The 27,202-nt window shown below is 39.6% G+C and overlaps 1 protein-coding gene across 1 annotated transcript in view; it reads right to left on the reverse strand.

Moving 5' to 3' along the window:
* Window positions 1-683: 683 nt before the first annotated feature.
* The window catches only part of NXPH2 (neurexophilin 2), a 104,922-nt gene continuing 78,403 nt past the window's right edge, over window positions 684-27,202 (reverse strand). The window contains exon 2 of the mRNA XM_079924389.1: window positions 684-1,713. Coding sequence (XP_079780515.1) covers window positions 970-1,713 — 744 coding nt within the window. The 3' untranslated portion in view covers window positions 684-969. The remainder of the gene's footprint in view (window positions 1,714-27,202) is intronic.

A 27,202-nucleotide genomic window follows, 5' to 3' on the forward strand; every position in this document is an offset into this window, starting at 1 on the left:
GTAAATAATTAAATGCAAGGAGAACTTAATCTAAGAGGCTAGAAATAATGAATAGATCATCCCAGAATTTCCTCCTTCCAATTCCAATTTCTTTCCCATTCTAGCCTAGGAAACAATCACTTGCTCTCAATTCAAGAGTTGTTCTACACCTGTATATAAAAATCATACTACCAAATGAATAGAATGAGGTTAAAGGGTGAATACAGATTTATGATATTTTTGACCACCTCACAGCACTGAATTTGACAAAACAATCTAAAAACATCCTGATCATCATTATTGTTGAACTGACTTACAATATATCCAGATTTGCTTTCTTAATACACTAATGTTACTACTCGCATGAGAATCCTGAGGCTGGTGACCAAACCAGGGCTAAGTGTTTAAATCCCACTCCACTCAATCACTGTGGCACTGTACCTGCACACATGAGTTTGGAAACAAATTTTACCCCTTCATCTCTCATATCAGTGACAGCACAGATGTGGGAGAAAAGACAGCAATAAAAAAAGAATTCAGTGTCAGAAATGCGATTCATCTGCCCAATACAATCTTTTCAGTTGCTTTACTGCATCTGCTATTTTTAAGGTAATCTTCCAAAACATACTTCAAAGGCAGGCTCACTTCAAGAGCAATGTTTATCACATGCATAATTCGGTTCTTTCCTGTTACATGTTGCTACCATCGACTCTTAGAGAAACAACAATACCTGGAGGACTTAGCCATCCTATGTGAGAGCGATGGCTTCATACACAGTTTTACTCTTTAGATTCAGGTACTTATGATCGAAACAAGCACAATTCACATTTAAAGATGTTTCTTTTTCTTTTAAGTTTGAAAACCTTATAGGGAATGAAGATTCACTGCCAGAAACAAAAGGGATCCTTTACCACGAAGAGCTGGGCTTGGTTCTTGGTCATTCTAATTGAATATATATTTGTCCTTCCTTTCTATTGGCTGTTGAAAGATTCAGCCAGAAGATAAGTATGGAGTCTCACTATGGTAATTGTAGTCAGGACAGACCTTCTGCACAAGTTTATAATCAACACTGTAAAAGGCAATGTAGATGCAAATGACCTTGAAGGGCTTGGAACACAACCAGGAAACGTGGCTCTGAGTCTGCTCCTGGTAGCAGATCTTGGACGGGTCGAAGTTGCACAGGGCAGTCTTCTTCGCCCGATCTGTTTTTTCATACTCAATGCGACAATTGAAAGATTTGGATTCCTTGGTCTCCAAGGTAGACTGTGGGGAAACTTCAAATTCCACCACTTTGGAGGGGGGTACCAAACTCACTGAAACATTGCCCAGGCCTGTGGAATTATGTCGGAAATAAACACTGAAGGTTCCATTTCCATGGTCAACGATCTTCCCCGTGATAAGGAGGTTGAGCTTAACAGTTTTAATGTTGGAATGGAAGTCGCCCCATCCAAACATTTTCTTAAATTTTCCCGTTTTCACTATTGGCCTCCGTTTAGTTCTTGCCAAGGGCTCCTGAACCTCCGTGATATTGGCCAGCCAATCCCAAAAGTTCTCCAAGCTGTCCGCATACGCCAAGTGCCCGGGCTTGGGGACTGGAGACTGTTTAACAAACAGACGCAGAGGATTGATGATCCTTGAGTGTACCACGTTTCCCACCAGTGTCCCGGCAGCATCTTTGTCTTCCCAATCCAGCCCTTCTGTGGCATGCACCACCTTTTTACTGTCACAAAATAGCTGTTCGAAAAGAAGAAAGAGAAACACACTTTAGGTTAGGCTTTGAGTGCCTTTTTTTTTTTTTTTTTTTTTTTTTTTTTTTGCGGTACGCGGACCTCTCACTGTTGTGGCCTCTCCCGTTGCGGAGCACAGGCTCCGGACGCGCAGGCTCAGCGGCCATGGCTCACGGTCCTAGGTGCTCCGTGGCATGTGGGATCTTCCCACATGTGTGGGAACCCGTGTCCCCTGCATCGGCAGGCGGACTCTCAACCACTGCGCCACCAGGGAAGCCCCACCAGGTTAATTCTTGTAATTTATTTCAGTTCCTGCTAAATAGCATTTCACACACACAGCTGGGCTCCACAGTGTAACAAGATGACCATTTAATTCAAGCAATGTAAAGCCATGAGTACGAAAACGGAAATGATGAGATCAAGAAGAGAGTACAGTTGGCTCTTTGTATATGCAGGTTCTGAATCCAGTGGATTTGACCAACACTGAATTAAGTTAAAAACAAATGAAAACCCCCTCCAACACACCCGCCCCCAACCAGAGATTTCCAAAAAGCAAAACTTGAATTTGTCATACTCTGGCAACTATGCAACTATTTTCATTGTATTAGGTATTATAAGTAATCTAGAGATGATTTAAAATACACAGGAGGAGGTGCATAGGTTACATGCAAATACTAAACTATTTTATGTAAGGGACTTAAACATCCCTGGATTTTGGTATCCAAGGGAATCCTGAAACCGATCCCCCATGGATATCAAGGGTTGATTGTATTTCATTTTAATGCGTTGATGTGGTTTTAGTCTCTGTTCCCTAATCTTTACAATTCTATCTTCCCAGACGGGGGGAAATAGTATATTTTGGTCTCTTATTTCATAAAAACATTAAATTTGTAAGATCTTTTTTTTCAGGTAGAAAACAACTCTAGAATGCTGAGGTTTCTACCATGGAGCTAGAAACCACCTGAATATAAGATATTGATAAGACTTAAAATATTATTGCACGTACCAAGGGTATTATTGTAATCAAAGCTTATGTCATATAATTTCATAACTTCTGATATAATTTGACTTCAAATTCTGTAACGAAAAGTAGTGTGAATAGGAAGTTCTACAAAAGTTTTAGTTGAAAAAATATAATTTCAAATTTAGCTGCCTTTATAGAAACAGAAATAAATTGGAAATGTACATTTTGAATTAATTAATAGACCTATTGTTGATAAATTAAATTTTGTTACAACTGAATAATACCCTGAAAGATAGGATTGCCAGGAAAGAGCCATGTGCATGTGTTTTATGGATTCCACAGTATTTTGACTCAAATCATACCCACTGAAACACAGCACTTTATTTGCATTTGATTTTTATTATTCTTTTTGTAGTGTAAGAGTCCTCATGATTTCTAAAAATCACTTAGCTAAGTCAGTATGAATTTTGAGGGACAGAATCATAATATATGAAACTGTTGCCTGGAGTGAATATTTACGGATGAGTTATAAAGTCTGGAAAATAGAGGTTTCTAGTGGAAACACAGATAGCCTCTTATCTCGAACGGCACAAAGCACTCTGGTAATGATTCTCTGGAAAAGTGTCAGCAAGATGAAAAGGATGAGGAAGAAGTGGGGCTGTGTTTATGTAGTTTCCCCAACCATTTCAAACTTGGCAAAGCACCTGGTAAAACCAGTCTCAGACTGTTACAAAAATTATTGATTTCAATACAATTTTGAAAAAAAAGCTTGAATTATTAATATTGCACCTGACTACATGGTAGAGTTTAATAATATGAGGTTACATTTTATATATTCATAAAAGTTTTAAGTTCTAATAGAGTTTTGTGAGAAGTGTTTTCATCTATAGCTTGTACCCAAACACTTTAGAGGAGGAGTCCAAGGACTTAAATATATGTGTAGATGTTTCCTTTTTTTGCTTTGGTGGGGAGGGAGCACATAATAATGTATTGGTCCCTTTGATTAATTTCCCAAAGGCTTTCCCCCACTCAGGTCTGGTATTTTTAGAAATTCTTTTCTCTTTACTTAAATTACGGAGGTTTGTCAAACTGCATGCTGCATGTTCTTACTGTTTTGGAAACCTAAATCCGTACTACCTCTTCTTAGGGGCTTACACATCCTGAGTTGATGCTTCTTTCTCTCTCCTGGCGTTAAAGGGCTGGCATATTCACCAGGAAAAGAGGTATCATTGCTCAGGATTTCTGGCTCAAAATACTCTGGGTATTTCTGATACTGTAACTAGCTTTCTGTCTTTGAACACTCTTAATTATAATGTGCACAAAACCTCATTCAGATCAACTGGTCATACAGCTCATGAAGGTCAGTACAGGCTCCAGATATGACTTGAGTTTCCTGGGAACTGATGCAACCTGGTCCAAGTGACTTGTCCTGTTCTCTCTCCAGGGAGACATTCAAGGACACATGGGCAGATAAGAAACCCCTTGCTGATCAAGGTCCAATTTCTCTTCTCTCTGATTATGATTCTTGCTGTCTATTATCTATTGTTTTGCCTGTTTCCAGTATTTCACGAGATGTGCCTTGCTTGGTCATGGCTGACAGTCACAACTACCTTTCCTGAGAATCACTGGTACTCAAGCTTCTCCTTTACTTCCTGATCTCAACTCCCCTATTTGTACAACTTCCTCACTTCTTCCCTCGCTCCTGCCTTTCTTTCTCTCTTTCATAGGGTAAATTTCCCTTTAGCTTGCTTTTTCAAAAAACCCCCCCAAATCTTAATTCTTACTTTTACACACCATGCTCCTGATGAATACTTTATTAGCAGAATTAAGATCCATTTTCCGTTCAAAAATATTTTTTTCACTTACAAGTATGACAACACTCTTCACTACCAAGAGAAAGATGCTCTTTTTTTTCCTTAAAATGTTTGTTTTACATTACACATTTTCCTGAGTTTTTTCTGCCTGGATCATTTTTCTTGATTTAGTCCTTTGCCTTATTTTTCTCCTTCCTTTTCTGTTATTGAAAACCTACCAACATTGAACCCATTGTTCAACAAGAAGTCTTCAATCATGTAGAGTCTTAAGTTAACTGGTATTAGCGTATTTTAGAATACATGATGGGCCCCCTTATGAGATAGACATTATGAGATCCTTCTCTTATCCCTTGGACTTCTGATGTGATGGTTCTGAGATTAGTCAATAATAATTACTCAAAAAGTCATTTATTGACTTTTAAAAAAACTGAAGATTTTCTTTGTAGTAACATGGTGTAGCAACTTGACCCAAACATATGTGACTCATCCTAAAGAAATATGAGTGTAAAAAAAAAAAAACACCTAAGCTTATCAAACAGATACATTAGATATGATTATTTGCTTTTAGAAAGGCTCTTCAATTCTTCAGAAAAGATTCTCCAGATGAGAATTTAAAATGAAATTTGATTCCTAAAAAATATATTCTAACAGAATACTCTTCAGGTTCAAACCTGCTCAAGGAGCCCTTGATTTTAAGGTTGGCCTATATAAAAATAATCAAATTTAACTATTAAGCACAGATCTATAATTGTTCTCTGTTCCAATGAAAAACAGTCACTGACAGTTCCTTAGACAAAAAAAGTAGATGGATGTATCTTTTAGTTTTTTTGCTTTGCCCTAGACCATCACATTTGTCATTTGCTTTGATAACATTAAACAAGGTGAGAAAAGCTGTGTATAACTTCATCTGTTTTTTACTCTAAAATGCATGGACGGTTCTTACAAGTACTGATTTCCAAATCTAAACCCAAATTTAAAAAAACTATTGGATGATGATGTATTGGTAGAAGAGTATAATTAAAAGGGTAAGTATATTTCTAGTTGTCTTAAAAAGCCAACAATTGTACCTCCTCTCCCAACTTCCTCTCCCTTTGGTGTAACTTGTTCAGCCTTCTCCCTGGAACATATTCTTAAAGGCATGCATCACTGATGAGAGGGCACCCTCTCCTAAACAGGTGTACAAAGACAGTTGTGAGACCAAAGTCCCCAGGGCTCATGCTTCACCTCAAAAGACCTAACCAGGGATGACTGGGGTTTGGATCAACCACAACCCTGCCTGCACTCATCCATAAACTCCCAATATGAAAGCAGCATGGTGGAAAAAGCATAGGGTTTGGTGCCTGATGACCTCATCACCCCCTCAGCTTGAAGTATTTGATGTGAGCCCCAATTTTCTCACCTTCATGTCCTTTGCCAGTTGATTGTAAGGACTAAATAAAAGAATGGATGGAGACTTCCCTGGTCGTCCAGTGGTAAAGAATCTGCCTTCCGCTGCAGGGGATGCAGATTCTATCCCTGGTTGGGGAACTAGGATCCCACGTGATGCGGGGCAACTAACTAAGCCCTCGTGCCACAACTACTGAGCTTGCATGCCTCAATGAGAGAGCCCGCGTGCCGCAAACTACAGAGCCCGTGCTGCAAGGAAAGATTCTGCAGGCCTCAACAAAGATCCCACGTGCTGCAACTAAGACCTGACGCAGCCAAAAAAAAAGAAAAAGAACGGATAGAAATTACTGAGCCCAATCTCTTGCAAAAGGCGTTCAGTGACTGCTGGCTCTTGCGTGGTCCAAAGTGCAGTCCCATGCCTCCTATCCAAGAATTGTTTTCAAAGGATTATATGGATTCTCCGGTCTCCAGGAAACTGATTAGTGGTTCATCAAGCAACTTGTTCAGTGCCATATGATACATTAACGAGTAGAAATTGACCTTCTCAACCCCAGAGCATCAATCAAATGCTGCCTCATGTTTCCAGTCTCGCTGACGTCTGAGTCATACCCATATCACAGGGACAGGTGAGCTCTTTTTGCCAACAAAATGTGTTTGTGGATCTTTTATTCCAACCTACGAAATGAGTCAGCAAAGGATCTGAAAGTACAATTTGTCTGGCAGGTGCCCTCATTCCTATATAGACAATTTCGGTGATACAGCCTGCTGGGAGAGGACCGTAGGTGGTTCTGAGCCTGTGGGCAAACCACTCTGTCCAAGGCAAGGTTGTTAGATGTTATCTGCAAAACACAAGGCTGTATCCCCCATTACTTTTGTACTTGCTGGGGCTTCCTATGCTAATATCAGTATCACTGCTATCTTTTGTCCCACCATATTACAATAATAATGCAAAAACGTTTAACGGCATGCACAAAATGGAGTTTAAAAAAGGGAGAAAAAGAGGAATTGCTGTGTTTTATCTGTTTGAACATTCCCTGATTTCAACACATTTATCAAAGCTTAAGTAATTTATGTCTTGGCAGGGTGTATCAATTTCACAAAGCACACACATTAGCTAGATACAATGATATCATATTAGCTTTTTCTGCATCTTAGAGAGGAGCTCAAAAAGATTAATAAAACCTCAAACCCTCATCAATTAAATGAAGCAGGTGGAAGGAAGGAAATAGAGGAAGAAGACTGTATTTCATTTCAGTTCTTTTGTTTTTAGGGGGGAAAAGGAGCTGACAGGTTCAAATCATTCATCATAACAGGCTGGAGTTGAATTTCACTGATAATTAAATGCATTTTTTTCCAAGAGGCAGAGAGGATGCAATGAATTTTATAGTAGCAGATGTGAGAACTGTCACGAATTATGGAAATAATTTATAAACTAAAAAGCATCTCCCTTTGCAAATACTATACCAGAAGATCTTTTTTTTCAACTGTATTTGTTATGTATTTTTCAATAAACATTTTATTTTAGAATAGTTTTAGTTTACAGAAAAGTTGTGTGGTACAAAGAGTTACCAAATACCCTGTACCCAGTTTCCTATATTGTTAACATCTTACATATTACACTTGTCACAACTAATGATCCAATGCTTATACGTTATTACTAACTAAAGTCCATACTTTATTCAGATTTCCTTAGTTTTTCCTTAATGTCCTTTAGCTGCTCCAGGATGCCATCTAGGGTCCCACATGACATTTGGTCATCATGAATTTTGAGGCTTGTCTTGGCTGTGACCATTTCTTGGTCATTCCTTGTTTTTGATGACCTTGAATGTTTCAGAGAGCACTGGTTAGGCATTCTGTAGAATGCCTTTCAATTAGAGTTTGTCTGATGTTTTTCTCATGATTAGACTGGGCCTTGGGGAGGAAGAATACAGAAGTAAGGTGCCGTTTTCATTACTTCATCTCAAGGGTACATGCTAGCAGCGTGACTTAATCACTGTTGATGTTAATCTCTGGCTTAAGTAGGGAAGATTTTTTTTTTTAAGTTTTGCTTTCAGAATTTTCACAAGGCTTGTACATTTTTGTTATTATAAGCTTAGTTTAATTTACATTTAATTCAGCGGCACTTGGTTTAGGATTGATTTTTTTTAAATGTCAGGAACTCTCAAGCATTTCAATTTATAACCCTTTACCACAATGTAAGACAACAGTTATATTTTTCCTAGTGAAACACTCATTTTTTATTTTCTTTTCCAACTTTATTGAGGTATAATTGACAAATGAAATAGTAATATATTTAAACTGTACAACACGATGATTTCATATATGCTTACATTGTGAGAGGATTCCTACCATCAAGTAATTTAAGTATCACATCCATCCCTTCACATAGCTACCTTTTTTCTTTTCTTTTTTTGGGTGAGAATCCTTAAGATAGGGTTCTTAGTAAATTTCAATTATACAATACAGTATTATCAATTACAGTCACCATGCTATACGTTAGATGCTCAGACCTTATTTATCTTATAATTTAAAGTACATGTCCATTTCTTTTAACAATAAACAGGCTCCAAGTTTCAGTCAGTGCTAAATTCCTTACTTGGAGGTCTTGTGCTTGGGGATGGCAACCTTAGCGGACTTTGTGTTTCAGCCTTAAACCTCCTAAGAGCCGTTGAAGGTAACAATAGTTATTTTTTGGGTTCTAGGACAGTCAGACCTTTGCCATAACTGTGGTGTAACACTTTTCTATTACTCTATATAATTATTACAATATATATTAATGCTTCTTGATAATGAACCAAGTATGTTCTGGGTAAATAACAATATTTTGAAATAATGTATGTTTGTCTTCATGTTTATAGGTGTGTGAAGATATGCTAACAGGCAACAAATCTGACTAATGTCTATGATTTTCACAAGAACTGATGAATGCTCTAAATGAAAGGTAGAGAGGACTTTCAAGATGATGGAGGAGTAAGACATGGAGATCACCCTTCTCATCACAATTACATCAGAAATACATCTACACGTGGAACAACTCCTACAGAAAACCTACTGAACATTAGCAGAAGACCTCAGACCTCCCAAAAGGCAAGAAAGTCCCCACGTACCTGGGTAGGGCAAAAGAAAAAACAGAGACAAAAGAATAGGGACGGGACCTGCACCAGTGGGAGGGAGCTGTGAAGGAGGAAAGGTTTCCACACCCTAGGAAGCCCCTTCTTGGGCGGAGACAGCAGGTGGCGGGGCGGGGAAGCTTCGGCGCAGAGGAGGAGAGCACAGCAACAGGGGTGTGGAGGGCAAAGCGGAGAGATTCCCGCACAGAAGACCGGTGCCGACCGGCACTCACCAGCCCGAGAGGCCTCTCTGCTCACCCGCCGGGGTGGGTGGGGGTTGGGAGCTGAGGCTCAGGCTTCTGAGCTTAGATCCCAGGGAGAGGACTGGGGTTGGCAGCGTCAACACAGTCTGAAGGGGCTAGTGCACCACGGCTAGCTGGGAGGGAGTCCGGGAAAAAGTCTGGAACTGCCTAAGAGGCAAGAGACCATTGTTTCAGGGTGCACGAGGAGAGAGGATTCAGACCACCGCCTAAATGAGCTTCAGAGACGGGCGTGAGCTGCGGATATCAGTGCAGACCAAAGAGACAGGCATGAGACGCTAAGGCTGCTGCTGCAGCCACCAAGAAGCCTGTGTGCGAGCACAGGTCACTCCCCACACCTCCCCTCCCGGGAGCCTGTGCAGCCGCCACTGCCAGGGATCCAGGGACAACGTCTAGGGGGAGAACACGTGGCGTGCCTCAGGCTGTTGTAATGTTATGCTGGCCTCTGCTGCCGCAGGCTCGCCCCGCATCCATACCCCTCCCTCCCCCCCCACCCCCGGCCTGAGTGAGCCAGAACCCCCTAAAAAGGCGCTCCTTTAACCCCCTCCTGTCTGGGCAAAGAACAGATGCCAGAGGGCGACCTACACGCAGAGGTGGGGCCAAATCCAAAGCTGAGCCCCTGGGAGCTGTGGGAACAATGAAGAGAAAGGGAAATCGCTCCCAGCAGCCTCAGGAGCAGCGGATTAAATCTCCACAATCAATGTGATGTACGCTGCATCTCTGGAATACCTGAATAGACAATGACTCATCCCAGAATTGAGGCGGTGGACTTTGGGACCAACTACAGACTTGGGGTTTGCTGTATGTGACTGACTAGTTTCTGATTTATATGTTTGTCTTCGTTTAGATTTTAGTACTTGTTGTCATTGGTGGATTTGCTTATTGGTTTGGTTGCTCCCTTTTTTTTTTATTACTTTCATTTTTTATTTTAATAATATATTTTTTAACTTTTTATTTTAATAACTTTATTTTATTTAATTAAAAACAATTTTTTTCCCCTCTCTTTCTTTTTTTTCCCTCCCTTTTCTTCTAAGCCATGTGGCTGACAGGGTCTTGGTGCTCCGGCCAGGTGTCAGGCCTGAGCCTCTGAGCTGGGAGAGCAGAGTTCAGGACACTGGAACACCAGAGACCTGTGGCCCCACGTAATATCAAACAGCCAGAGCTCTCCCAGAGATCTCCGTCTCAACGTTAAGACCCAGCTCCACCCAATGACCAGCAAGCTCCAGTGTTGGGCAAGCTATGCCAAACAACTAGAAAGACAGGAACACAAACCCACCGATTATCAGACAGGCTGCGTAAAATCATAATAAGTTCACAGACACATCAAAACACACCACTGGACTTGGTCCTGCCCACCAGAGGGACAAGATCCAGCCTCATCCACCAGAACACAGGCACCAGTCCCCTCCACTACAAAGCCTACACAACCCACTAAACCAACCTTACCCACTGGGGGCAGACACCAAAAACAACGGGAACTGTGAACCTGCAGCCTGTGAAAAGGAGACCCCAAACACAGTAAGTTAAGCAAAATGGGAAGACAGAGAAACACACAGCAGATGAAGGAGCAAGGTACAAACCCACCACTCTTAACAAATGAAGAGGAAATAGGCAGTCTACCTGAAAAAGAATTCAGAGTAATGACAGTAGAGATGATCCAAAATCTTGGAAATACAATGGAGAAAATACAAGAAACTTTTAACAAGGACATAGAAGAACTATAGAGCAAACAACCAATGATGAACAACACAATCAATGAAATTAAAAATTCTCTAGAAGGAATTAATAGCAGAATAACTGAGGCAGAAGAATGGATAAGTGACCTGGAAGATAAAATAGTGGAAATAACTACCGCAGAGCAGAATAAAGAAAAAAGAATGAAAAGAATTGAGGACAGAGGGCAGACAGCAGAAGCAAGAAGAACTACAATTCTGCAGCCTGTGGAACAAAAACCACATTCACAGAAACATAGACAAGATGAAAAGGCAGAGGGCTATATCAGATGAAGAAACAAGATAAAATCCCAGAAAAACAACTAAATGAAGTGGAGATAGGCAACATTCCAGAAAAAGAATTCAGAATACTGATAGTGAAGATGATCCAGGACCTCAGAAAAAGAATGGAGGCAAAGATTGAGAACATGCAAGAAATGTTTAACAAAGACCTAGAAGAATTAAAGAACAAACAAACAGAGATGAACAATACAATAACCGAAATGAAAAATACACTAGAAGGAATCAATAGCAGAATAACTGAGGCAGAAGAATGGATAAGTGACCTGGAAGACAGAACAGTGGAATTCACTGCTGCGGAACAGATAAAGAAAAATGAATGAAAAGAAATGAAGACAGCCTAAGAGACCTCTGGGACAACATTAAATGCAACAACATTTGCATTATAGAGGTCCCAGAAGGAGAAGAGAGAGAGAAAGGACCTGAGAAAAATATTGGAAGAGATTATAGTCAAAAACTTCCTTAACATGGGAAAGGAAATAGCCACCCAAGTGCAGGAAGCGCAGAGAGTCCCATACAGTATAAACCCAAGGAGAAACACGCTGAGACACATAATAATAAACTTGGGACAAATTAAAGACAAAGAAAAATTACTGAAAGCAGCAAGGGAAAAACGACAAATAACATACAAGGGAACTCCCATAAGGTTAACAGCTGATTTCTCAGCAGAAATTCTACAAGCCAGAAGGGAGTGGCATGATAAAGTGATGAAAAGGAAGAACCTACAACCAAGATTACTCTACCCGGCAAGAATCTCATTCAGATTCGATGAAGAAATCAAAAGCTTTACAGACAAGCAAAAGCTAAGAGAATTCAGCACCGCCAAACCAGCTCTACAACAAATGCTAAAGGAACTTCTCTAAGTGGAAAGCACAAGAGAAGAAAAGGACCTACAAAAAGAAACCCCAAACAATTAAGAAAATGGTAACAGGAACATACATATCGATAATTACCTTAAACATGAATGGATTAAATGCTCCAACCAAAAGAACCAGGCTTGCTGAATGGACATAGAAACAAGACCCATATATATGCTGTCAACAAGAGACCCAGTTCAGACCTAGGGATACATACAGACTGAAAGTGAGGGGATGGAAAAAGATATTCCATGCAAATGGAAATCACAAGAAAGCTGGGGTAGCAATACTCATATCGGAAATAAGTACACTTTAAAATAAAGAATGTTACAAGAGACAAGGAAGGACACTACATAATGATCAAGGGATTGATCCAAGAAGAAGATATAACAATTATAAATATATATGCAACCAACATAGGAGCACCTCAATACACAAGGCAACTGCTAACAGCTCTAAAAGAGGAAACTGACAGTAACACAATAATAGTGGGGTACTTTAACACCTCACTTACACCAATGGAGATCATCCAGACAGAAAATTAATAAGGAAACAGAAGCTTTAAATGACACAATAGACCAGATAGATTTAACTGATATTCATAAGACATTCCATACAAAAACAGCAGATTACACTTTCTTCTCAAGTGCTCATGGAACATTCTCCAGGGTAGATCACATCTTAGGTCACAAATCAAGCCTAAGTAAATTTGAGAAAACTGAAATCATATCAAGCATCTTTTCTGAACACAACACTATGAGATTAGAATTGAATTACAGGGAAAAAATGTAAACAACACAAACAAATGGAGGCTAAACAATACGTTACTAAATAACCAAGAGATCATTAAAGAAATCAAAGAGGAAATCAAAAATACCTAGAGAAAAAAGAAAATGAAAACACGACAATCCAAAACCTATGGGATGCAGGAAAAGCTCTTCTAAGAGGGAAGTTTATAGCTATACAAGCCTACGTCAAGAAACAAGAAAAGTCTAAAATAAACAATTCAACCTAACACCTAAGGGAACTAGAGAATGAACAACAAACAAAACCTAGTTAGCAGAAGGAAAGAAATCATAAAGATCAGAGTGGAAATAAATGAAATAGAAACAAAGAAAACAATAGCAAAGATCAATTAAACTAAAAGCTGGTTCTTTGAGAAGCTAAACAAAATAGATAAACCATTAGCCAGACTCATCACGAAAAAGAAGGGGGCTCAAATCAATAAAATTAGAAATGAAAAAGGAGAAGTTACAACAGACACCACAGAAATACAAAGCATCCTAGGAGACTGCTATAAGCAACTCTATGCCAATAAAATGGACAACCTGGAAGAAATGGACAAATTCTTAGAAAGGTATAACCTTCCAAGGCTGAACCAGGAAGAAAAAGAAAACATGAACAGACCAATCACAAGTAATGAAACTGAAACTGTGATTAAAAATCTTCCAAGAAACAAAAGTCCAGGACCAGAGGGCTTCACAGGTGAATTCTATCAAACATTTAGAGAAGAGCTAACACCCATCCTTCTCAAACTCTTCCAAAAAATTGCAGAGGAAGAACACTCCCAAACTCATTCTATGAGGCCACCAGCACCCTGATACCAACACCAGACAAAGATACTACAAAAAAAGAAAATTACAGACCAATATCACTGAAGAATATAGATGAAAAAATCCTCAACAAAATACTAGCAAACAGAATCCAACAACACATTAAAAGGATCAGACACCATGATCAAGTGGGATTTATCCCAGGGATGCAAGGATTCTTCAATATACACAAATCAATCAATGCGATACACCATATTAACAAATTGAAGAATAAAAACCATATGATCATCTCAGTAGATGCAGAAAAAGCTTTTGACAAAATTCAACACCGATTTATGATAAAAACTCTCCAGAAAGTGGGTATAGAGGGAACCTACCTGAACATAATAAAGGCTATGTACGACAAACCCACAGCAAACATCATTCTCAATGGTGAAAAACTGAAAGCATTCCTCTAAGATCAGGAACAAGACAAGGATGTCCACTCTTGCCACTATTATTCAACATAGTTTTGGAAGTCCTAGCCATGGCAATCAGAGAAGAAAAAGAAATTAAAGGGATACAAATTGGAAAAGAAGAAGTAAAGCTGTCACTGTTTGCAGATGACATGATACTATACATAGAGAATCCTAATGATGCCACCAGAAAACTACTAGAGCTAATCAATGAATTTGGTAAAGTTGCAGGATACAAAATTAATGCACAGAAATGTCTGGCATTCCTATACACTAATGATGAAAAATCTGAAAGAGAAAGTACGGAAACAGTTCCATTTACCATTGCAACCAAAAGAATAAAATACCGATTAATAAACCTACCTAGGGAGACAAAAGAACTGTTTGCAGAAAACAATAAGACACTGATGAAAGAAATTAAAGATGATACCAACAGATGGAGATATATACCATGTTCTTGGATTGGAAGAATCAATAATGTGAAAATAAGTATACTACCCAAAGCAATCTACAGATTCAATGCAATCCCTATCAAATTACCAATGGCATTTTTTACAGAACTAGAAAAAAAATATTAAAATGTGTATGGAGATACAAAACACCCCGAATAGCCAAAGCAGTCTTGAGGGAACAAAGCGGAGCTGGAGAAATTAGACTCCCTTACTTCAGACTATACTACAAAGCTACAGTAAGCAAGACAATATGGTACTGGCGCAAAAACAGAAATATAGATCAATGGAACAAGATAGAAAGCCCAGAGATAATCACACACACATATGGTCACCTTATCTTTGATAAAGGAGGCAAGAATATACAATGGAGAAAAGACCGCCTCTTTAATATGTGGTGCTGGGAACACTGGACAGTTACATGTAAAAGAATGAAATTAGAACACTCCCTAACACCATACACAAAAATAAACTGAAAATGGATTAACGTCCTAAATGTAAGGCTAGACACTATAAAACTCTTAGAGGAAAACATAGGCAGAATACTCTATGATGTAAATCACAGCAATATCCTTTTTGACCCACCTCATAGAGAAATGGAAATAAAAACAAAAATAAAGAAATCAGACCTAATGAAACTTCAAAGCTTTTGCACAGCAAAGGAAACCATAAACAAGATGAAAAGACAACCCTCAGAATGGGAGAAAATATTTGCAAACGAAGCAACTGACAAAGGATTAATGTTCCAAATACACAAGCAGCTCATGCAGCTCAATATCAAAAAAACAAACAACCCAATCCAAAAATGGGCAGAAGACCTAAATAGACATTTCTCCAAAGAAGATATATAGATTACCCACAAAGACATGAAAAGATGTTCAACATCACTAATCATTAGAGAAATGCAAATCAAAAGTACAGTGATGTATCACCTTACACAGGTCAGAATGGCCATCACTAAAAAATGTACAAACAATCAGTGCTGGAGAGGGTGTGGAGAAAAGGGAACCCTCTTGTACAGTTGGTGGGAATGTAAATTGATACAGCCACTATGGAGAACACTATGGAGGTTCCTTAAAAAAGGAAAGCTAGAACTACCATACGACCCAGCAATCCCACTACTGGGCATATACCCTGAGAAAACCATAATTCAAAAAGAGTCATGTACCACAATGTTCATTGCAACTACAATAGCCAGGACATGGAAGCAACCTAAGTGTCCATCGACAGATGAATGGATAAAGATGTGGCACATGTATACAATGGAATATTACTCAGCCATATAATGAAATGAAAGTGAGTTATTTGTAGTGAGGTGGATGGACGTAGAGTTTGTCATACAGAGTGAAGTAAGTCAGAAAGAGAAAAAGAAATACCATATGCTAACACATATATTTGCAATCTAAAAAAAAAAATGGTTTTGAAGAACCTAAGGGCAGGACAGGAATAAAGATGCTGATGTAGAGAATGGACTTGAGGACACAGGGAGGGGAAAGGGTAAGCTGGGATGAAGTGAGAGAGTGGCATGGACATATACTACCAAACGTAAAATAGATAGTGGGAAGCAGCCACATAGCACAGGGAGATTAGCTGGGTGCTTTGTGACCTCCTAGAGGGGTGGGATAGGGAGGGTGGGAAGGAGACGCAAGAGGGAGGGTAATGGGGGTGTATTTATACGTATAGCTGATTCGCTTTGTTATACAGCAGAAACTAACACAATGTAACACAATTATACTCCAATAAAGATGTCGAAGAAAATAAATAAATGAATAAAAGATAAAACAAAACAACTGAATTTTTTCCCGTAATCATAGCATCTATACCTCAAGTGGATGTTTTCAGTTTTTGTTGTTTACACTGAATATAAAATATTTATAGCCCATACTGATTTTCTGTGAAATGCTTGCAATAATAGAAATAATGCACCATGCATAGATTGAATAGATCACCTTCCATTAACAAGGAAGGCCGTACCCTTAACTATTTTATAGTACATCAAAAATATGTAGTCCATCAAGGAAAAATAATTATGACTTTCCAGGATCAGGCAGAGTGAGCTGAGTGCTCCAAACTTGTGAATTTATACCAAGCTGGGAGGATTGACTTTTCCATGATAACAGGACTGGCATATGCTACTAGAGATAAATTGATAGAGATCTGTACAAATATTTTTAAAGGCAGCTGGCTTGCCCCCACTGGATATCCTGGAAGCATTTATTAACGTTTTTTCACAGTGACAATCATTGCTAAGTGCCAGTTTGGAAGAATAACTGGTTTGTTTAATAGATTTGTTTATATTACTGTTGCTGATAGAATATATTAATTATTTCACTGGGGTAGTATTACTTCAAGCCAAGGATCCCCAAAGTGACCACTGCTATACAACACAGAGGTGGCCTGCAGATCCCACTATAGCTGAACAATTATAGAACCAATAATGAAACGTGGTCTAAGGCATCATTTATGTTGCATATATTTATAGCTTATATAACTGGATTGCTCTAACAATTCTGTCCCGTATCCTTCAGTTAAAATGAAACAACGACCTGCTCAGCAGGAAAAAAAAGGAAAAACCCTGTTATGATCGAAATTAGCATCCCATTATTTTTTTTGCTTGTAAACGAATTTTGGAAAGCATTTTCTCTGGGTCGAAATTTTGCAGAGTATCATCCCTGCTGGCAAGAGAACACGTATCTGCTGGACAACCGACAACGCTATATTGATGATTAGTAGTATGGCTTGCCCTGAAGTCATATTTCTGGTGCTCCATTACAGAACTGTCACAGCAGATTAAAAGAAGAATGATATGAAAGGAATGAAGAATGACAGAATCAAACATATAACAATGTATTAATTGTACCTATTAATATTTTGTGGCATAATGTGGCATTGTTTCAAAATTCATCTTGCAAGTTGAGAAACAAATGATTGCTTAGGAGAAGAAAGCTAAACAATGAACGTCCTTTCTGCTGAGAGTAGCAAATTCATTTTACTTTCCAGATATCTTTTAATAGCTACCCTTTACATTTTTCTAAATTGATATAGGAACTAACAGGAAACATAAATGTGAAGACAGAAATCTTAGTAGTAAGAGCCAGAAAGCTAGATTGCAAGTCTTGGCATAGTTTTATTGCTAAGGTTAAATATGGCAATTCTTATTTTATCTTGATGACAGTAATCTGGAAAATCGATGACACAACGTCTGCAAAAAATCTTACACACACACACACACAAGCCCACATTCTGACACACAGAAATATCACGTGTATAAACGCATGTGTGCATGCACATACCATAATTTCTGTAAACATTTAAAAGAAATGGTGTGATACTAAGTGAAGTAAGCTAGACAGAGAAAGACAAATATCATATGATATCACTTTTATGTGGAATCTAAAAAAAATTATACAAATGAACTTATATACAGAACAGAAATAGAACCACAGACAGAAAACAAACTTATGGTTACTAAAGGTTGGGGGGGAGGGATAAGTTAGGAGTCTGGGATTAACAGACACACACTACTATATATAAAATAGATAACCAACAAGGACCTACTGTATAGCACAGGGAACTGTACTCAACATTTTGTAATAACTTATAAGGGAAAAGAATCTGAAAAAGAATATAGATAGATAGATAGATAGATAGCTATAAAACGGAATCAGTTTGCTGTATACGTGAAACTAACACAACATTGTAAATCAACTATATTTCAATAAAAAAGAAAAGAGATGGTGTGAAAGAAAACAGATGTCATTTTGTATTCGCAAGCTGCAGAAAAGGGGCTCTTTAACAAATTATGAACAGAATAGAAGTAAATTTTAAGATGCCTTGTGGTAGAGGGCTGCTAAATGTTAGGCTATGGCTATGCTTCCCAAGTAAAACAGGGTCAGAGGGCAATCTCATTTAACCCAAGGTTTGCAAAGTCACAGAAGGTATTCTTTTGATCATCTAATAGAAACAGTCCTTTCACTGTTAAGGAATAAGCGACTCAGCATGGTAAGTGGCACTGTCTCTTTTCACCCCCCATCCTTAGAAGCCCCATCCAAGTTTTCAATGAGAGAGAAGAGCTTTACATGACAGGAACACAAAAATACTTAGAAATATAATGGCCTGGGAAAGACAACAGGCATCTGTGCCTTGACTCCTAAAAGCTGGCATTTAAAAAGGAAAGTTTGCAACAGAGGGAAGAGCAGTGAAAGGAGAAGTGGAAATGGCAGATATTGTATTTTTTACGCCACTTTAGGCAGTTTCAATGCAGGATGAGGAAACATGGCAGGCTGGTGGGTGGACAGGGCAGGAGACACGGGTTAGGAGAGGCGTACTGTGTATGGCTTTGTACTCTACCATCAAATCCACTTGATATTTCAATCTTCACGTACCAGTAATCCAGCAATTAGCACATACTGCCTGTGAGGGTTAGTTTTAATTGCCAACTAGGCTAGGCTCTAGTACTCAGTATGCAAACACAAGGTGCAAATACCAGGTGCTGCTGTGAAGGTATTTTGTAGATGTGGTTAACTTTGCCAATAAGTTGATTTTTCCTTTTTCAGTTAAAAATGTCAGCATTTATTGATTACATCTTTCACCAAACATTACATTCAGTAATTTAAAATATTTTTTCAAATGGTTTTAGATACACAGATGATATTTCACTTAAATGTGAATATTCATAGTCTATTGGGGATTTTTACAGATCCTCCATAAAAGTGCTGCTTTATGATGGTCCAATATAAGTATGTTTTGTAATATCAGTGTCAGTTTCCACACTAAAAAACATCTATTTAATAAAAAAAAAAACTCAATGCATATTGCTTGTGTATATGAAACTGATAACTGTGTCAAAATTATTTTTGCATTAATCATTCCTGACATTTATACCGAGAATTACAGATTCTCTGTAGCCTGAGAGAACTTCAGAGACTTGCCCAAGGTCTAAGTATTGAGAAGTAGCAATAAGTCTAGAAATCAAGTCTTTTGTATCACGTCACTGCTCTTTCCACACTAATACTGTAATGGACCTGACACACAAAAAAGCTTGAATAATGTAATATAAATAATAATATAACATTTGCCTTATAAATAAAAATTTTTTCTAAGTACAAAATGAAGTTTACTCTAGAAAATGAAACTAAGAAAACTGAAGAAAATTAGTCTTTACAATTACTAATATTTTAATATTTATTTATATTTTCTCCAAATGTAATATAAATAATATATATCATATATTACTTTAATTATTTTTAAGGAAAATACATTGTATTCAGTCACATAATAATTCAAATGGTCTAGAAGAAAAAAATCTTGCTATTGCTAAGAGTAAAATCTAAATTCTAATCTGGGTCAGCTTCCCCTAGACCTCCTCCCTAGATCTTGAAGGACATTTTACTGTTCCATCATTTGGGATCATGGATCTTTCTGGAAAGAAGCAAGCTCACTGTCCTCTGGGTGAGCTGGGGTAGCAGCCCCTCCCTCGTAGCCCAAGGAGGTATTGTCAGCCCTGGTCTTTGCATCCATGGCTCTGCTGTCAGAGTCATTCTTTCTTTATTTTGTCCCATCTCTGTGCCTCTCAGTCCAGGCTGGAAAAGTTTCTTTCTTTTTTTTTTGACTGCCCCGCATGGCACGTGGGATCTTAGTTCCCTGACCAGGGATCCAACCCATGCCCCCTTCAGTGGAAGCACAGAGTCCTAATCACTGGACCGCCAGGGAAGTCCCTGGCAACGTTTCTGATGGCATAAAATTCTTAAAACCTTGTCAGTTTCCTGTGGTGTCCAAGCCATCAATAAGAGCGCCCTCCAAGCATCTTTTCTGGATAAGTGTGTCTCTGCTTCTTGTTTATGCTGAGATGGTTGATTGGATCCATGTGTCATACACCCAATATCTTCAGCAAAAGTTGTTCAGTCACACCCTTTGGCGTTTTCTCCAGAGCAAACAGTTTGACTCTAAGTAGATTATTCTTGATGTTGTGAGTGGGCCTTATCCAATCAGTTGAAATGTCTTAAAAGCAAAACTTCTTCCCTGAGGAAGAAGACATTCTGCCTCAAGGTTGCAGCATCGACTTTTGCCCAAGAGTTTCTGGAGTCTGCCCTACGGTGTCAGAATCGCCAGCCCCCATAATTGCAAGAACCAATATTTTGAAATACAGCTCTTTAGATTATCTATCTATTATCTCTCTCTCTCTCTCTCTCTCTCTCTCTATCATCTATGTCTATTTATCTATCTATCTATCATCTATCTATCTATCTATCATCTATCCTACTGGTTCTGTACCTTTGAAGAACTCTGATACACTGCCATTTGATTTTAATAATTATATTCATGTGTGAATGTCTTATTTTCATGATTCAATTATACCTCTTTCTTTCTTGTCTTCTCCATAGAACCTAATACAGTGGACCCTTGAACAACATAGGTCTGAACTGCATGGTCCACCTATATGCAGATTTTTTTCACTAATTACGCATTACACTACTACACGATCTGTGGTTGGTTGAATCTGTGGGTGCAGAACTGTGGCTATGGAGGGCTGAATGTACCCAGATTTTTGACTGTGCAGGGGGTGGGCAACTCTTAACCTCTGTGCTGTTCTAGGGTCAACTGTATATGGATACTTGATGGTGACTTAATTGCTGGTTCAGATTTAGGATCAAGGGACTCCATGTGGCTCCCAGAGGAAACTGTGAAAGTTTAGATCACTGCACTTGTCATATTGTTTATTATTATTAGTAGTTATGTTTTACTTGACTCTTCCTCTTGTAAACTCCTTGGTGGCAGCTACCGTATCTTGCTCACCTTTATGTTGCCAGCGCTCTTCACGGTGCTTGATTCACAGTAAGTGCCCAGTAAAAACTGAATACATAAATCTGACAGAACATCCTGGACCTTTCACAACTTTTTATTTCTTTAGGCCTTACTCTTAGGACACACTGGAAAATACTTTAAATCTTAAATAAAATGTAGTTGGTAAAGGAGTTAAGTAAGAAAAACAGTGGAGATGGAGAGTAAGGAGTTACAAGTTGGGAGAATGGAACTGAATAATAAGTAATGATAACTGGATAGAAGAATAATGAAACCTCTACTGTATAGGACAGGGAGCTCTACTCAGTATTCTGTGATAACCTATATGATAAAAGCTTCTGAAAAAGAATGAATATATACGTATATATAACTGAATCACTGTGCTGTACACCTGAAGCTAACATAACATTGTAAATCAACTATACTCCAATAAAATTAAAAAAAAAAGATTATAGTGATTCGACATAAAAAAGAATGAAACCTAAATAAAAATATTAAAAATAATATTTGAAAAAGTTAGTAGGAATTATTAAAAGGATTAATTTATAGGGTGTTACTTTCAAGGGGTCCTCATACCTGTGTCTTCATCTAATACCTATAAGCTACTATTAATTCACAGGCCTCCACCTTCAGCCCAGACTCTCTCTGAAGTTCATGATCCGTATATCTCCCTTTTTAAAAGACAGCCTCACATTAAATGAACCATGAAAAGTATACACCACCAGTTTTGCACTTTGTAAAACATAATATGCTGCCTTCAAGGTTGTGGAAGTAGCAGTTAACAATGAGGATAGAAGGGGATTGGGAAGGCTATGAGCTCTCTGTTAGAGCTCAACGGACTGCAACGCTTCCTCACCCGACCTACTGGGCTGACGTTCATGCCTGCACAACTCCCTGAACTTCTAGAAGTACCTTGCTGACAACTGGCACAGCCAGGTATATATCCTGGGAGCTCTCTTTCAGTCATCTGATACTTGGCTAAGATCAACTGTGGCTTCTTTCTTGCCATCTGCAATCATTTGTAAACCAGACCAAAATCAAAGCCTCCTCTGTCTCTCCGGCTGTCTCTGCACACCTGGTTCAGAAGTCCTGGGAAAGGTCAAACAGTATGGTCCTGGGATTAGGAGCTGGTTCAGGACCACAGGCAGTGGGCCAGGCTCTGTCTTGCAACCATTTCCTGTCAAACCATATCCATCAGGCAACTGGTCCAGTGAATTTTCTAAGATCTGATTGTGAGCCTTTAAATATCTCCTTATTACCCAGAGCGGTATTTTCACACTTTCAGAGCTCTGGAACCTTTTCCTCCTAAAGTAAGCTTTTGTAGAGTCTCAATAAATACAAGAGACACAAATGGCATTTACATGCACAATTATACATGAGTTCAAGTGTGTAACAACTATTATTGTAAACTTCATGAATGTGTGCCATAAGGATCTTAAAACAAACATGAAACTTGAAATCAGAGGTAACAGATGATTGTTGCAGTCATATCTGCCTCAGAATAGCTCACGGAAGTACTTCCTCCATAAAGTATCTGTGACAATCTGATGGACTTGGCTGTTCTCCTTTTGGGCTTTCACCATTATACTCTTATAATAGCACCTGAACTGGTTGGTCTCCCTTCATTAGGCTGAATTCTTTAATAACAGGGACATTTTCTTGTTCTTTGTTGTATTCCCAAGGCCCAGCACATTGTCTAAAATAAAGTACGCATACTTAGTAAACATATGTTGCTGAAAAAGTGTAACCCTTCCCATAAAGTGCCAGTATCATTTCAGTATTGACTGAATGACTTGGTTAAACTTCCCCTGAGATTTTATGTATTGCAAAGTCATTCCTGACTTGTACCCAAATGACCATATAATATTTTTAATTTATTGGGGATCAAATACGTGAAGTTTAACTGACTGTGGTTTCCATAGAGAGCCTGGAGAGAAAAGCCACGCTTGAGGAAGGAAAAAGGCGGGATGCTACAAACTGTTCCTGATGGCGTCCAGGCCACCCTGGCCCTTGAAGACTCAAGCATAATCCCACCCTCTGGGATCCAGAAGAGAAGGTTCCTGGACTTGGTTGGGGGGCGTGGTCAGATTCAGGAAGGGACCTGGAACGGGGTGCTGTGGCTTACTCTAGTTAAACAGGAAAAGGGGGAGACAGATTCCTGTGAAGGGTGTCCTTCCGGGCCTGGGGGAGAATTAGCAGAGCATCCACCGAAGTACCAAGGAGACAGGATGCTTTTCCAGGAATGTCCATGTCAAAGTGAAGAATGAAGGAAGAAGTTATTCAAGTAAGTTACAGTGTTGTGGGGAGATCTGATGATTTCAGACCGAAAGTGTTCTGAACCTCAATCACATACATTCCATTCCTCACTGTACCACACTTGGCTTTTGTAGACATATTTAACAATCCACCAAATAAGCCAGAATACTTAATAACGAGTGGAAACCTTTTCAGTGTGTTACTGGGGAAGGGGGAGCAGTCAGTGATGCACTAGGTCTTCATGTACAAATAAGTGTTGATGAAAGTCGGTTCACTTTGGTGCTTACTGAGCATCTAGGGCGTACAGACCACGTGGGTGACATCCCCTCGCTACAAACTTGCAGTGGAATCGATGGGGCTGCACGTGCGGGAAGTAGCTCGAAGTGGTGGCAGAGGGTGGAAGCGGTCAGAAAGCAAAGTTATCCAGAGACTGGGAAACTTGAAATGTAAACTTATCCTCCGCCATGCCCATAACAGGGTCACTTACACTGATTTCCTTTCTGATTTCCCTCCTGTAAACGTGTTCTCCTCCCTTTGCCACGGAATCTCTCATCTAGTGCTTCTCCATCCAACAGTCACTCATCCTAGCTCAGTTATTCTGAGTCCTCCCTTGTTCCTGCCCTCCACAGCTAATTCATCACTAATTCCTATAGTCTATTCCCACATCTATTTTAAGTCTGTCTACCTGTCTTCTCCATCAACCATGAGATCTCTCTCCTGGACAACTTAGGAACCTCATGTCCAATCTTGCCCCTTCCACGGCTCTCTGCACAGCATCCAGAATAAACTTTAGGCAACCAGGCCGTGTCCCTCCACTGCTCAAACTTGTCAGCAGATTCCAGTGCACTGAGAATAAAACTCAGACTCCTCAGACGGTGACCAAGGTCCTCTGGCTCTGCTCCTCCTGGTTTTCCAACAGCACTCCACTCACTCTCATGCAGTAACCTTATGTCATCTTCTTTCAATTCCCTTTGAAAACCATCAGACAACTTTGCTCGGGGCTCTTTAACAGCACGTGAACATTCTGCCTTGTTTTACCTTCTCTCACTGGATTGCAGGTCACTTTGAGAGTCTCCCATCACATCCATTCTGCACATATTTGAGGGGCACTCCTGCGTTCCAGGCACTGGGCTGCAACGGTGGATGAGACGGTGACAACTCCCACTTCATGGAGTGTAGCGTGGAGTAGAGAAGATGGACAGAACATGTGTAAACAAATGCATTTACAAAATAAATGCAAACTGTGGGGGGTGCAGAGAGGAGAAGCAAGAGGAGATTCATGCGAGAATAGGGTGAATCACTTGAAAGTGGGTAGCATGAGGGGGTGGCATTTAAGCTCACACAGAGAGAGTGAACTGAGCTCACTGTAGGAACAGTGCAGAAGGGGTGTTGCGGGCAGAGGGCCAGTGTGTGAAAGACCAGTTAAAGCTCAGGGAACCCCAAGAATCAAATGAAGGTGGTTAGTGGGAATGGGGGTGGGGGGATGGGTACAGGTGATGGTGCAGAAGTAGGCAGGGGTCAGATCACTGGTAGGAAGGGTTGCATAAATACTTGTTGAGTTTTCATGAGGTGAATATACTCCAGCTGCAAAATTATACAGGCTAAAAAACTGAGGTCCTTAAAATTAAGGAAAAAAACCTAGAAGTGAGGTCTCCACATTTCCAGTTGAGTTCTCTTTCTAGTATCGCTATAGACCGTTAAGTCCACAGGGAGACACGGAAGCAGAGTGGAGATGTGATCACTCACATCTGAAGGTTAAGTGCCAGCTTCTATCGTGCACAGATTGAACGTGATTGACATGTACTAACTGACAGCCTTTTATCAGGATGCGTGACAGCTACTGAGTCTCCCTGAGTCCAGCTTCATTCTGAAAGCAGATACTGCTCTCTGCCTGAATGTTCCCTTTTCCCCAAACTCCTTTTGTCTAATCACGCTCTGTGTTTTCTCCATCTGGGGAGCTTGTTCTCATTCTCGGGACCAAGTTGTAACTCTCACAGATGAACTCTGGGAACCTGAGCAGCCTTGTGAGAAGCTGAAGAACTCTGCTGGAGAGATCTTGTGTGGAGGCTCTGAAATTACACGGAACACAGCTGAGTCTAAACTTCCGGCCACCCTTCCAAGGCCCTGGGCGTGAGTGGAGTCCTCTTGCACCCTTCAGATCAATTCAACTGCCAGCTGAGAACCTCCAAGTGATGCCAGTGAATGCCCCTTGGAGCAGGAGAATTAATCAACTAAGCCCTGTCTAAATCTTGGTCCACAACATCATGAGACATGATAAGATGGCTGTTGCTTTAAGGTGTCAGATTTTGGGGGTAGTTTCTTACGCAGCCAGTAACTGACACACGGAGAGCATGTGTAACTCTGTGAGGTGAAGAGTAGTAGCCACTAAAGAGATAATCAGAACTTTTCATAAACAGAGCCTGTACATGAGGCTGTCTGTATGTGGAGTGACCCGCAGCATAAGCCTAGATGGTTCAGCCCTGAGCTGCTCTGATTTATGGATCCCACCCAAAGCCCTGGGGTCTGCCTAAACTCTGCCTTTCACGGTCCTCGTTGAGGAAGGCTCTTGAAAACTCCAGACCCAATCCCTGGGCTCCCCCGAACACGATCACCTGCGTCCAGACTGCTGGGATGACTTCCACAAAGATTCTAAGATCGTGTTTATACCATCAAGGAACCAGTGCTAGTTCCTCAGCAGCTACTGCAGAGCTTTGGTCAATTTGTAGATTTCAATGAGATTGAAGATATGTGTAAGAGAAACTTTAGTAACTATCCTCCAATGCTAAGTAACCATCTCTCTGCTTTGCTTTGCCTAAGATTTCCTATGTCTTGGGTCTTACTTGGGCACCTTTTTTTGCCCAGAGGAAAATTATTAAAGGTTGATTCTGAAAGGACAGCAAAAGAGAAAGAAAATGCCCAAGCAGGCACTGTTAAGCTAGGCTAAGAGAACGCAGGTGACACTCATGATTGTGGGGTTTTATTTATGTAATAATATACTCACAACAGACATCATTTTTATACACAGCTTATGTGATCTTTAGATATATCTCACTCCTCATCTTGATACGACATAATGCTAAAGAGTGGGTGCCTCAAAACACTTGGAGGTTTGTAATGTTTATAAAGGAATCATGTCAAGGATAGCAGAGGAGAAAACGATCAGAAGAGGCGTAATTTCTTACGTCAGTTGTCAGAACTGTAAGAAAGCCTTTTTGGAATAAATTAAAAAATTTTCCTTGTTATACAGTGCACATAAGTTATATTTCCATTGCATGCATGTTCTTTGTTTTAAGAAATTTCCAACAAGGAATTAACGATTAATAACACTACACCCTGCTTGCCTCTTTTCCATATTATCTCCTTTTTTAATAGCTTTGCTTGATTTCTTTTCATGCTTTGCCTCATAAATGCACTTATGCTTCTCAAGCTTTGTCTCTCAACATGGCTGAAACACTTAGGAGAGGCCATCTGTTCTCACCACCATGGTCAATTAAAAGAAGGATTCTACTGGGCATATACCCTGAGCAAACCATAATTCAAAAACAGTCAGGTACCACAATGTTCATTGCAGCTCTATTT

The sequence above is a fragment of the Stenella coeruleoalba genome, assembly GCF_951394435.1.
Source record: "Stenella coeruleoalba genome assembly, chromosome: 6".
Lineage (NCBI taxonomy): Eukaryota > Metazoa > Chordata > Mammalia > Artiodactyla > Delphinidae > Stenella > Stenella coeruleoalba.